At 40.1% G+C, this 13,882-nt stretch overlaps 1 protein-coding gene across 3 annotated transcripts in view; it reads right to left on the minus strand.

The window, feature by feature from the left end:
- LOC108230099 (periphilin-1) overlaps window positions 1-13,882 on the minus strand; it is a 19,109-nt gene that overhangs the window by 2,547 nt on the left and 2,680 nt on the right. For 2 of the 3 annotated variants that reach the window (XM_017406012.3, XM_017406011.3), the window contains exons 3-9: window positions 12,836-12,918; window positions 11,210-11,443; window positions 10,860-10,924; window positions 8,716-8,775; window positions 7,928-8,100; window positions 5,443-5,528; window positions 4,034-4,174 (exon numbers count right to left, since the gene is read on the minus strand). In XM_017406012.3, the coding sequence (XP_017261501.1) occupies window positions 4,034-4,174; window positions 5,443-5,528; window positions 7,928-8,100; window positions 8,716-8,775; window positions 10,860-10,924; window positions 11,210-11,443; window positions 12,836-12,918 (842 nt within the window). The remainder of the gene's footprint in view (window positions 1-4,033; window positions 4,175-5,442; window positions 5,529-7,927; window positions 8,101-8,715; window positions 8,776-10,859; window positions 10,925-11,209; window positions 11,444-12,835; window positions 12,919-13,882) is intronic. The other variant, XM_017406013.3, reaches the window with a different exon arrangement.

A 13,882-nucleotide genomic window follows, 5' to 3' on the forward strand; every position in this document is an offset into this window, starting at 1 on the left:
GACAAAAATAATTTACCAACAACTCCTTACCTGTGTTTATTCCTCTGTATTATGATATTATTAGCACATTTTATTTTTAAAAGAATGATGTTTTTTTTTGTTTTTTTAATGAGAAATATTTGCCCCTCTAAACAATTCTGTTAATAGATAAGTCATTATTTACGGAGACGCAGGGGGAACCGTATCTGATGGGGGAACAGGGCTCGACGTAACAGCAGCAACTCGAGCACATTACTGCCCCCTATATCTCAAGAGGACAAATAACACCTTTTCTGTTTAAATCTAAGACATATGTCCATTGTTTAAATTGCCAACCCACCACAGTGGCGTGTGCGTTGATCAAATTCACCCGCCACTTCAAATATTTACCCGCGTTTGGCCGGTGGCGGGTGCTAATTTCCACCCCTGGACACATTTAGTGTCTTGTCTATTCAATTGGTTCTTTTGGATAAACTGCTTATGAGCAATTAGTCAGACGGGAAAAAAAGACTCATGAGAACTGTTAAAGTGTCAGGAAGGAACACTAAATCTGTCACTCTTTCCCCCCCCCCCTTACGTAGACTGTCTAGTCCTTCAAAAGCAAAAAAGAATAAATTACTTGACTACATCCTACCACTTTTATTTACCTGGTAATTTTAACAAAACAGCCTTTACCTTTGGTAACTGATTATGATCATAACAACAAATAGAAAAATATCAAAAGTAAATGTAAATTCAGTATCATGGTACTGCTGAACTGTGAGGCCTGTGTGAAGCCTCCATGTGAGCCTACAATGCTGGGACTAAACAGACTTTGTGCCACGATAAAACTCCCAATCAACAGGTGGCACCAAAAACACAACAGACAAAGTAGCAGACGGACATGATTAGGAACGCTCGTTTCCAGGAGAGAATAATGAGAGATTTGCCGTTATCCTCATTTGTATAATTAAAAAACTCAAGATATACGGTACTAAAGGACCAGGAAAATGTGACTTACTGAAAATCCTGACTGCTTGTTTCAGACAGAGAAAAGTTAAATAAACTGAACTCCGGTCGGTCAAAAATCTGAAAGGGAGTTCAGATGGGTGGGGCTTTAAACTGCACAGAAAAAGTCAAAGAAACACAAACAGCCCGACCTGAAACAACCTGGAGGCATCCAGTGTGTTGACAAGTAAAATAAAGATCCCATGTTAAAAAAAAAATAAATCAGAAAATTTATGTCCAAAAAGAAAAAAACGAAACAAAACAAAACAAAAAACCGAACGCTATCTGAAGAACCTGAGGGGAACAAATTCCTGCTAAACTAAGTGTGTGTGTCATGTGCATGTGTGTGTGTGTGTGTTGGACTGAAGCTGTAGTAGACTACACACTGAATGAGGCCACTGTGACGTCACACACCGCTTAGTAAATTGCCACTTTAAAGTTTGGTTTTGACTCTAACCATATTGGTGTTATGGGGAAACTAAATGATCACATTTGAACAATAAGGTGAAAGTTATTACAAATTTGTATCTAATACACTGAAATTGTTCATTATATTGATTTATACTGTTTAAATCATGACCCGGAAAGGAGAAGTGGGTAAAGAAAATGGCTGGTTGAATGGATGGATTATTAAGTATTTATTACTATTTATTATAGTACTTTTACTATAAAGCGGTACAATTAATTATAAGCTATTCGTTGCTACACAAAGGTAAATATATCCATTTTATCTCAGAGCGATGCAGGCTGTTGTGACTGCATTAGAAAAGGCACTTCTCACACACACACACACACACACACACACACACACTGATGAAGGCCAGCTCAGTCAGCTCTGACAGAAATATCTCAGACTGTGGGAGATGTTTTGACTCACACGCATGCTTTCACGTCTGCAGATCATGTCAAGCGAATTAGCGGCCCTGCCTAATTATAGTCTTCGGCGTGACCACAAGGAAGTGAGACGCTCGCGACACGTGTGGCCAGCTGAGCTCAGGGTCAGCTTTGTTCAACAGCGCAGTCTCCTCCTCTGCCTTCTTACTGCAGGAATTTATTTGCTTTCTTTTTGGGCGTTCTGAATCAGTTTAGGGTTGTTTGCAATCTTTCAAAACGAAAAAAAAAAAAAAAACACCTTCCCAAAGTCTTTTTGAGCTACACGCTTTGTTGAAAAGAACTCAGTTTTCACTTCATTAAGTCCCACATAAAGTTTTACACACTTCTGACCGTGCTCTTTGAGTTGGAAGAAAAAGTTGCAGGGAGGTTCTGCCCAACTAGTTCTGTCCCTGGAAAGGGAGCGGTAAAGCTGATCTTTGAGCCTGATATTGCAGGGGGCCACACAGGACGGACCGGAGCCCCGAGAGAACCTGGCAACATCGGGGTCCTTAAAGAGGGAGCCTCGGAAAGCGCTGCTTCTGACTAAATCGGATGTTTGCGGAGGTCCGAACTGTGAGCATACCAACAGGAGTGTGAGCTGGAATACCAGAAAGGGGGGGGNGGGGGGGGGCTGGAAACACACGGCTTTTACATGGACACTTAGTGAGGGTCTGTTCAAACGAGCCCTGATGCAGGCAGGGGTCCCGCATAATAAGGGAAGCAGGGTAATGATTTGAGGGCTGGTACACATTAGGGGATATTAAAAGAGCCATTTTAATCACTCAAGCTGCAAACCGGACCTCTCAGCGGTGGGGCTAATAGTTGGAATAGATATGTTTCATTTGGCGCTGATGGAGATGATGAATGGACTTCTCTGAAAATCATTCCCAGGCACTTAGCCACACTGCGATGCAGAGATTTCTTTTTTCACCTTTTGTTTAAAAAAAAAAAAAAATCGTGTTCATGTTGGCCTAAAAAAAACAAGACAGAGAGAGACAGCTGCAGAAAAAACAGGCAGAATGGTGGATTGTGAGGATTTTTTTGGAAAACAATGGCATACAAGTCATGACACCCCTAATTTTTTGGAGGGAAAAAGCTCTAAAAGCAGCGGCATAAGCTGTTAAACAACAAAAAGTTGTAAATAAAAGATAAAATAAAAATTTGGTTCGGTTTGTTGTATACCAACTCAACTGGAGTAGTTCTTTCAAACCAGATTGGGGGACACTACGGTCCAGCTCAGCCCACCACCTGGCCTGCTATCCCTGCCAAACCACAACGGCAGAAGAACAACGTGCGCTCAACAGCTCCCGGGCCAGATGTTACGGTACAGACGTAGTCAGGGTTTCAGCTGCTCGCCAAGGCCTGCAGAAGCGGCTGGAAATGGCAGGGTTAGCACGTGTGCGCCGATGCCAGGAGATGAACCGCATTCTGGGTGGGCCACCTGCATCCTGCAGGGCAATTCCTGCCCTGTTTTAACAGGAACCGATAAGTGGTACTGTAGTGTAAAGTGATGAATGAGAGTGTGTGTGTGTGTGTGTGTGGGGGGGGGCAACTCCAAATAGAAGACCACAAGAAGTGACTTTTCCTGTTAGGTCTTTTCTGCAACAAAAATGCTTCTTGAATATTTTAAGTGCTGGCAGACGCCATAAAGAGGATCTGAAAGGGGTGTGTGAGTTTATGGCACACCATGGGTTAAGCTAACAAATGTAATGTGGGGCCAACATTGCAAATTTTGTTTTGTAGCGACTGAGCTACGTTGTGCAAAACTGGTTAACCAAGAGTGTTTTTTATTCAACACTAGTAAATCAGAGTTCGGTCTGGAAAGATTTGGTCACACTGTTGGGCAGGAGACGAGATACTCCTGTGTTGTTTCTTCAATTAGTGAGTTAAAAAGTCTGCAGTTGATTCAAACTGTTGTTTCCTTTTAGACCCTGCTGCTGGAAGCCCAAAACATCCGGTCAAAGGCTCTCGTGTTACAAGACAACCCCTCTTTAGGCCATCGTTCTACAAAAATAAAACAATTCTAGACAGGAAGATAACAGGAATGCTAAACATGCAGAGACAACCCAGGAGTGACGCCGATGATGTGTAACCACTGGAAAGTAGACAAGTTAGTCATGTTAAAACATTACCAACCAAAAGGTCAAGACAATTCACAGAAGTTAGGTCATTTCTTGGAGCCGCTCCTTCCTACCTTCTCAATTTCCAGAACTTTAGCGTTAATGGCCTCCCACCGGCGAGCCTTTATGTCCTCCTCCGGTGTCAGTTCTGGCTCCACGCTGGCCGCCGCCGCCGCCGCCTCCTCCGGCTCCGCTGCAGACGTGGACGGTTTTTCCTGGCGGGCCACAAAGGTTAAGGGTCAGAGGTGGGGTCGCCAGGCTCAGAAAACGGGCTCTGATTTCAAAGTGATCCGAATAGAGACGTCTCCGCTTTGTTACAGGTGCCGAGGTCCCGTTTGCATGTGTGTCTCATTACGCATGCTGCATGCCAACAGTAAACAGACATCAGCGCCGTACGGAGTTGATCTTTCGGATTAACTCCGATTAGCAGCTTGACAGCTAAAGATTGACATAAAGAGCCAGAAACAGACGTAATATCAGGAAGTTACATTTAAAATTTGAAAAACTGATTATTACCATATTTTCCTGATTATAAGGCGCATTTAAAAGTCTTCAATTTTCTCAAAACCGACAGCGCGCCTTATAATCCGGAGCGCCTTATATATAGAAGAAGTCGTGATGTTTTAGTACAACTTTGGTAAACTACAAAGCTGCACCGCTTGCAGCATTAAGGCTCAGTTAGAGTCGTGCAGGGCTCCGTGCACAGCGCACGAACCTGACCGAGTGCTGTAGGCGTTTATACTTGACGCTTACATTGGTGCAGTATCCTTCTGAGTTTTGAACTGTTTGATTATCTTTGTGATCTCTCATAGAGCAATCATATAAATGCTGATACAAGCGAACCAGCTCCGCTAGAGCATCGAAATCATCCATTTTTGAATGGAGCGCGGCGCGCAGAGTTATAAAAATCGGGAGGTGACGACAATGCGCCTTATATATGACAAAAGTTTGAAAATGGACCATTCATTGACAGTCATCTTATAATCCAGTGTGCCCTATAGTGCGGAAAATACGGTAAATGGCAAAGAAAGTCCTGGTTGCTTCGTTTACATTAAGGAACACATTTTGTGCATCTTTTTTTTGTAAGTAACACAATGACGTTTTACATAGGTTCTACAGGACTTTGCATCATTTGAAAAGTCAGTTTTAACATAAACATTTAATCATGAATTGGGTTTGGAATGATATTATTAAAAAATAAACACTATATTCTGGTCTGGGATGTTATCAATCCCGTGTTAATCTGCCTCAAGAGTGAATCTTTAACATTATATATAATTTGTTTTTTTACAAGTTAAATTTGTATTAACACCAATTAATGGTGTGGCTAAAAGTTCTGTTTTATTCATTTCTACATTTTCATTAAGAGCCAACTGCATATCACAAATGCTACTGCTAACTGCGTTTTGCACATTTCAGACCCTTAAGGATATGGATGGTATTAAAACACAAAACAAAACAAAACAAAAAAAGCACATTTTACCTTTGAAGATACTGAACTGTGAGGAGAGCCTTCAGCAGAGCTGTTTGGAGTTTGTTTTTTCACCGCGCTGGGTTTTTCTGTGCAATCTGCATCGTGAAATTACAGCAGGCAAAAAAAAAAAAAAAAGAATATAAACATCATAATAAAACAAGAAATACAAAAAGGTCTGACAAAGGTTAGACAACCACAAAAACAGAGTGGTCCAGATTATACATGAGGGAGGTCAAAACGTTCTTTAATCAACTTTCCTTTGTATTAAAACGGAGCCTGTGGCAACGACTCGGTGGGTGGTGCTTTCTAACACATGTCACATTTACTGCAGTATTTCTGCTCAAATCTGGACCGGGCTCGTTATTAGATTTTCTTCTTTCATACCTCTTACATCTCTTTACGGAGTTATTTGAGAATGTGTGAAACAACTACAGAGTTCATCTTTGAATAATAGTGAAGGCGTGACGTTATATGACAGCTGAAATATGAACAAATCCCTGTCGTCTGTTATTTGTTACACTGTTGGGACCTCTCAGACGAAAGTAATTGTGCTGTTCAGCTGTGCCTGAATAAAAACAAGGTCTGCATTGAGCCACAGGGCTTCCGGATTTAAAACAAAAACAACCAACATGTTGATTTTTTTTGTTTTCTTTACAACTGTGCAAATAATTTAATGTGATTAGTGTGATCTGAGGTAGTACAGAGGCCTTCATACTGTGGTTGGCCCATAAACAGATGTTGAAAGGACCAAGTTTACAAGAAGAAAAACAACTGTGCAGACACAGACATGTCACATAATGATGGTTACAGCTGCTCTTTCACAGATGAAGCTGAGATAAAAACAGCTTGCCATTATCCAGATGAACTTAAAATGATGGTTGTTCAAAAAAAAAAAAAAAAAAAAAAAAAATCAACAACTGATAATCCTATAATAATGCTATACACCTGTAATGATAATGACTACACGGAGGTTGTTCTCTGAGTTTTGGGGACAAAGTTAAGCACACGGCCAAGACGCTCAGCTTGGTAAGATCTTCCATGAGCTTCTACACAAAGGTCAACTAAGGGTGTGTTAGCATTTTAGAAAAACCATGAATCTGACACATTCCCCGTCAGGTCTGAAGAATAAATTTTTGATTAAGTCTCAAATAAACCCTAGAGGACAATTATAGTGTTGCGGTACTAATTATTGACCAAAAGAAAATAAAAATCTGTTGGCAAAACAGCTGGAATATTCAAATTGTAGTAAGGAAAAAAGGGTTAGAACTCTCTACACTAACCATTTTTATATATTTTATTTTTTTTACTATTCCTTTGCTTCTCATCCGAGGAAGAAAGCTCCTTGAATGAGGAGCAAATCCAAAGTGTAGACTATTTGTAAAAACCAAGTTGATGAGATCTCTTGCAGGAACAGCAACGCCTTATCAAAATGTCAAAAGGTGAACTGTCTTTGCAGGTAATATGAACAAAAACGCACAGCAAAGAGTTAAATATCCAAATAGACGTATACAGGGTTACATCACCTCTGCATTACTGGTCTTAAAATTAAAAACAGCGCAACATAAAATTAATAGGGCATCCAGAAAAATAATCAGGGCTGCAATTAGTGAAAGCAAGCCTTTGTCCTAATGAATCTTTTTCATCAAAGTTCTAAAGCTTAATGAAACTAAATAAAAATGAATTGAAATTACAGGCCTGGAGTGATTCTGGAGGTGTCGTTAAGCCAGCGTATAATTAAGCACTTTCTGGCTGAACAAAAAGGTCAGGTTCTGAATCCGAAGCCAAACCACCCCAATAAACCGAGGGTATCCTTTTTCCCAGCCTCTAAAAGAAGCTGTTTGTAGGGTCTTTGTGTCATTAACATGCGAGCGTGTTTCAGCCCACCCTGACCCCTCACGTTACACACCTCCACTGAAAACAGATGCTTCACCTGGAGCGCCTTCATGCCTTTAAAACGTGCAGACGCCTTTCAGAACCGGGAAACTGTGCTTTAAGTGTAGAAACTTTACAGAAATATATATATATTTTTAAGATAAAAGGTAAACTATCAGTTCTGCTACAGGCCCTCTGTTGTGTTTTTGTTTTTAGTTTTATGTTAAAGCTGGAGCCGATCTCCAAGTGTCAGGTGGTTCAAAGTGACAATTTGTTATGAGATGTCATAAAAGCCGGCGCTCACCGGGTCAGACGGTCAAATTCATTAGTGTCGGGTCTGTGCACGGGTTTAAAAATCAACGATGGAAAACAGGAGGAGGAGAGTTCACCAGGAGTTCATTCAAGGTTAACACAAGTTTGTCTTTCTGGAGCTTTTTCTCCCAGAAAATTTGTAAACAGAAAAACGCAAGACAAAGAGAAGTTATCTGACAAACTATTTCATCCACACCACAGCAGGCCAACCCAACCTGACCCACGAAAGATGGTGGTGTGACATTTTGCCCGTTCCCTTCAGCGGATCAACGCTTCAGTTTGTAGGTGAATCCACGTTTGTGACACTCACGCATTTGCTGCTGCTGCTGCTGGTAGGTGTAGCCTTTGTCTCTGTCGGGAGAGAAGCTCCTGTTGCTGGAGTTCGATCTGGAGCGAGACGGCGGCTGGGCTTCCCTCTTTGATGGAGAACGATCCCGCGTGATCACCAAAGACTTCGAGGTCCTGTAGTCGTCACGGTTCTCCCTACAGGAAACAGCAAAGCAATGTGGGGAATGTTGGAAGCAAAGCCGACGAGTTTAAATGTGTATTTATTAGAGCTAACAGATAGGACAGGATTTTTTTTTTTTTTAATTCATCATTGCATTTTAAAAAGAATATCCCAAAACTGGATGAAGTCTAATGAATAAAGTAAATTATTTCACTTACACTTACTATGGAATCAAACTCAGGATGAAAACATTTCAGCTCATGTTTATTTATCCTACTTCATTATATCCCACTATCAATTCTCCTGATTTTAAGTTTGATTTTCAACATGACTGTATGTCAGAGACTTTCCTCGTACCTTTATTTGCTTTTCTACAACACAGCTGGAAGCTGTTATAACAGGTTATAAAATAAAATAAAAAAAATAACTCTAAATAGTCTGTCCTTTAGGCCTGTAGAATCAAGAAAACACTTGAATAGAGCAATTATCCACAAATGGAGCTGCCATGGAGCAATGGTAAACCTTCCCAGTAATAGCTGAGTAACTGAAATTACTCCAAAAGCAGATTGAGGACTCATCCAGGAGGCCCCAAAAGAACCCAAAACAACATCTTAAAACCCAGAGGGCCCCAGTTAAGGCCTCATACCAACCTTGGAGAAGGGCCTAAACCTCGACCCCTCTTTCGGGGATAATGACCTCTGCTCCTGTTCCTGAAAAATAAGAAAAATAAGCTGTTTTTTTTTCCCTTTAAATTCCAATTTGCAATTAAAGATAATATAAAGCAGAAATGTACCAATTATTGTTAATCAACTGGGAAATATGGGTTTATCTTTAATTTAATTTTAGATTTCTTGGATCAGGGGTCACCAACAAAATTGGTTCAGAGGCCAAACTTTTTCTGGGCTGACTCTGTAGGGGACTGGACTTTGATGCAAGAAATATATCAGTAATATTTATTATAGTTATTATTAATGCTGGTGAATAAGCCTCACAGCTGTCAAGCATGATGTTAAGACATTAGTCTCTGTGTGAAAATGTACGTTTTCTCAATAATCCATCATGTATTTCAGCTTTAGGGGTTTATACACACCATTCATTCCTAAATGGCTCAAGTTTTGTTTTGTTTTAGAAACTTCTGAAAGCTACGGTTGTTCCAACTATAATTTTAGTAACATTTTCACACACAGAGGGCATTTGTTGTGCTCATTTACTTTTATGTTAACTAAAATATGTTGCCTCGGTTTTATTTTTAAATGAAGGTTTTCGTGTTGATCTTGACCGAGTCAGTCTGCAGAAAAAAAATGTTAAAAATTATTACAAGTGTGAATTTAAAACAAATGAATTAAAGGTCAGAATTATAAATTTGTGTTCGACTTCATTGATGCACAAATTCAAGCACTCAAGTTATTCTTATTAAAATACAGAATAACAATTTATCTTCACTTTCTTGCCGTTTTAAGAAGAACCAGTGGGACATATACCACCGTATATTAAGATTGAGAAAAAATATATAAATAACCTAGACTGAAAGTTTAATGAGAATTCTGTTTAACTCTCACATAAATTGTTAAATTGACCCATTTTAATTATTTCTAATGTTTGGGGTTAGCTTTAAAATAAGAAATGAATGTAAAAGATCTTAAATGTCACACTTTTCCTCCCTTGTTTTGCTTTTAATTGTGTGTGGGTGACTTCACCCCAGCCCACCCCTTGTGGGCCAGAAGGGGCTCCACGGAGGCTGGATTTGGCCCATGACTGCACTTTAGTGACCCCTGTCTTAGATCATCTGATCAGTTCCGTCTGGATGCTCCCTCGCTCTACACTAGTCCTTCACTGTAGCTGCACCAGAGCTGTGAAACAGCTTTTCTGTTTTCACTGACTTCTATTTGAACCTTCTTTTGATTTAGCAGTGAAAAAAAGAAACAAAAAAAAGTGGATCAGGTCGTTCAGAAGCACTTGTGCGAAACATCAACATGAATCACAATTATCTGCTGCATCCACAAATTAAAATTTTAAATTATTTTTGTATTTTTGGGAAAATGGACCCATCTGTAGCTCTGAGGACAAAGTGTTTAACTCAAATTCAGATCAACACATACCCAAGTCAAAATGAGTAAATGCAAAATAAAGCAAAGCCGATACAAGGTTTGTCTGAAACTTGAAAATAAATTCTATTCATTTTTAATTCAAGTCAGGACAGAAGGTTTAATCTGTTCAGAGGATTTGAGTTGTGTGTGTGTGTGTGTGGATGTTTGACTGAAAGAGGGAGTGGTCCAGCTGTTTTTCCTCTCAGAGTGGGGTGAGGGCTCCGGCCGGAGGGTGTCTAGCTAAGTGAGCAGACACTAGTGGCCTTTGTCCCATTCCTTCGCCTCATGGAAAGGGGAGCCTGGGCTCAGAAAATGTTGGTGAGCAAAAATAAAAAGAGTGTTGATGTAGCTGGATCTGACCACACGGAAGGAGGCTTTAATTTTAATTGGTAATTTGCAACATGAAGTCAAATACAATTCTTGTTGTTGTTTTTTCCTTTAACTAAACATAAACTGTAGCTATTTGTAACACTGCTGATCCACTCAGGTGAATGTCAACATAGAACTTGAAAATAAATTAAGGGGATTCTACATTTACAAGCATAAAGCAAAAACATTACATGGGAAAAAAAAGATACACTTAGTCGACTTTTAAAAGAAAAGAACTCTGCCTCCATCTAGCGGTCAATTTGGTGAATTACATCATAAATTCAGAGGAGAATAATGGTTTTGAAAACAGCACATATTGATAATAGTCACTATGTTACCTTGAACTCAGCTGATGCCTCAGATCATCTCGGCCATAATACTGTTGAGAGTAGGAGCCCTCCTGCTAATAACAAAAAATATATATTAAATATTAATATTAATATGATTATATTAAGTCTCAACACCAACAATCTTAAAGAACATGATGCAAATATTTTCTTTTGTTATTGTTCCTTGTAAAACTGAAAACAACCTTTGTTAAATTAACACTATTTACCACTTCTGTGTGTAAACACTGGTAGAACTTGTCATTAAGTGTCATTTAGTCGTGTTTCAGTAAAATTCATTCTTAAACCAGTCACACACAACAGATCTCAGCTTGTAATTCATGCACACAGGGTGGACTTACATTTCGATGGGGTGGAGAGTTTTTGCGAAAATTCTCATGGTTGGGGTTTTCATCAAAGTATCGACTGTCATTAGGCAGAAAACGGTCTTCCTTGTAGTATCCTCTGGCACTCGAGTAATTTCTAGGCCCGCCGTAGTGCGGGTCCTCATCATATCCTCTCTCATATTGTGAGCCCTGCCACGGAACGGGGGTGTTCCTCTTCTCCACAATATTTACGACCCGATGAACTGTCACCTGAAATGACAAAACATCACATTTTCTTTCCCCCAATTCTGTTGCACTGGTTTATCAAATCAGATTAAAGAGTGACTCACTGGTCATTTTTTTTTTTTTTACTAGTTTGTTTCAACTGTAGGAACCACGACCAAAAACAGTAGAATTTACCACAGGAAACAGCTCTGGTAGGATGGGGGGTAGAACTTTTAAAACTACATGGAACCTCAGGGTGGTGGAGGAGCACCAAACATTTCTGACTGGTTGGGTGTCCCCAGCGTTCCCAACAACGATTCATTAAAAAGGTACTTTTGAAAGAAGCTGCTGCAGCTGTGAGTGGGAATGTGTGGTCCATGGACTGTATATAATATAGACCTTTGTCCTTGTGTTCTCTTATTCTTGGGTATTGGACCCAGCAGGACCCGGTTTACAGAAGCTGCCATGTCGTAGTTTTGGAGCCATTATCTGTGAACTAGGAATGAGCGGCTCTCAGCCCCACCTACTCCCCCCGCACAAAATCATGGTGTTACATGAGCTTTCTTTTATGCGTGAAATAACTAATTATACATAAATTATTTGGAGGTGCATTTCATTTACTTTACCAAGGACAAGGTTCTGTTTGTTTACATCGGGGGTCTCAAATCCTGGTCCTCGAGGGCCACTATTCTGCATGTTTTACTTGTTTCCCTGCTCCAGCACACCTGATTCAGAGGTTAAACTACCTCTTCTGTATCTCTGTGTGTGTACACGTGTGTTTCTTTGTCTGCCTTGTTAGGAAAATTATCTTATGAACCACTGGCAAAATTTTAGTAAAACTCTGAATATAATCATTAAATGTACATCCACACTGCTTAACTTTTAGAATCAACCTGATTTAAGATGGCTGCCACGGTTAATAAACAGCCACTACCACACCAGATTTCAGCTCAGTATTTGTAAAAATTGACTAAGAGTCATCCCAAACGAGTACTCTGAGCACTTATAGAGCATGTTTAAAACTGATGTGCATTCCTTCAAGGAATGCTACTTTTGTTTCAAAATTTGTTCCTGTATCATGTTTGCTTGAAAGCTGGGGAGCAGTCAGTGTGAAGCAATCAGAGGATAAAGTTTCCCTGCTGTGAAACTTCTGTGTCTGCGCCCAGCTGGAGCCACAGCTCATCTCACCATAACTTTAGAGGCGACTGAAGTTTGTATCTCCGTAATTCATTTAGAATCTCTTAGTTACACGTTTCCACAGCGTTTGGAGAGATTCAACTCGTGTTTTAAAATGTAACTACTGTGAAACAAACTGTGATTCTTGTGTCTTTGGTCTAATTTCACCGTTTTCCTATTTGTATTCTTGAAGCTGTTTATAAAACTCTGTATTAGTCAGTTATTAGTAACGGCATCACAGAACAAGCACCACCCACATACCTCTCTTGCATCTCTTGGATCCATCGGTGCGAAGAGCTCTTCATAAGCCTCTCTGATGGAACTGCGTTCATGATGATACGCCACTATAAAAGCAAAAGAAATGGAACAGGATTTTATAAATATCCTTAGTAGATTAAATAATCAAGGAGACTATTCCGTTGGCCAAAATATGAACCAGGTGCATTTTTAATTATAGTTTGTTCTGCTGGTTCTACTGTTCAGCAGTGAAATGTTTATTTCCTCAGACAGATTTACAGGCAGGATGAAAACTGGGCCCTCAGTAAACAACCCTTTTAAGAACGTTTTTGACTTATAATCTGCAGTTTGAAGAAACACGGACTGTGTCACTTTCACTGTTTCTCACGGTTCCTCGCCGGAGGAAAACACAGGACTAAAAAAGGAAAAGGAGACGATAAGATAGGAGAATCCTCAGCGGTGTTGTTACTGTGGCCACCAGCAGATTTAGAGGACCATAAAAGGAAGATAAGATAGTTTTGTTTTTTGTCATTCAGCCGGGACTGTTTTCAGGCACATGAGTGTTCAGGTAGTGCGTGATCTTAAAGGAGGAGGTTGTTCAGCTCTTTGTGTTAGCTGGATATCTGACAGTTTCAAAGCCTTTTCTCAACTTTCAATTCTTTTGGAAAAGCTGAATAAATTTACAGATTTGTGTAACAACACTAGGATCTTGACAAAACATAAGAGCATGAAGCAGCTAAAGAGCTTTCCAATTTCCAGTTTCCATTCCCTTTTACATCCATATGAGCCCCTCTTGTATTTACTTAAGCACTCAGACTTTTCAGAGGTCTTATCCTCAACTTTCTCATCAAAGAAATTTGCTAAATACCTCTGACTTTATCGGTCTAAAGTAAAACTGCTTTTCAACAAATACATGGTAAACAAATTTCAAATTATGACTATGCAGCTATAAGACCCCTTATGATGAAGAAGATTATTGGACACAGTGTTCCCTCGCCCGGACGCGGGTCACCGGGGCCCCACTCTGGAGCCAGGCCTGGAGGTGGGGCACGTTGGCGAGCGCCTGGTGGC

The sequence above is a fragment of the Kryptolebias marmoratus genome, linkage group LG11 (genome assembly GCF_001649575.2).
Source record: "Kryptolebias marmoratus isolate JLee-2015 linkage group LG11, ASM164957v2, whole genome shotgun sequence".
In the NCBI taxonomy this organism is placed as follows: Eukaryota; Metazoa; Chordata; class Actinopteri; order Cyprinodontiformes; family Rivulidae; genus Kryptolebias; species Kryptolebias marmoratus.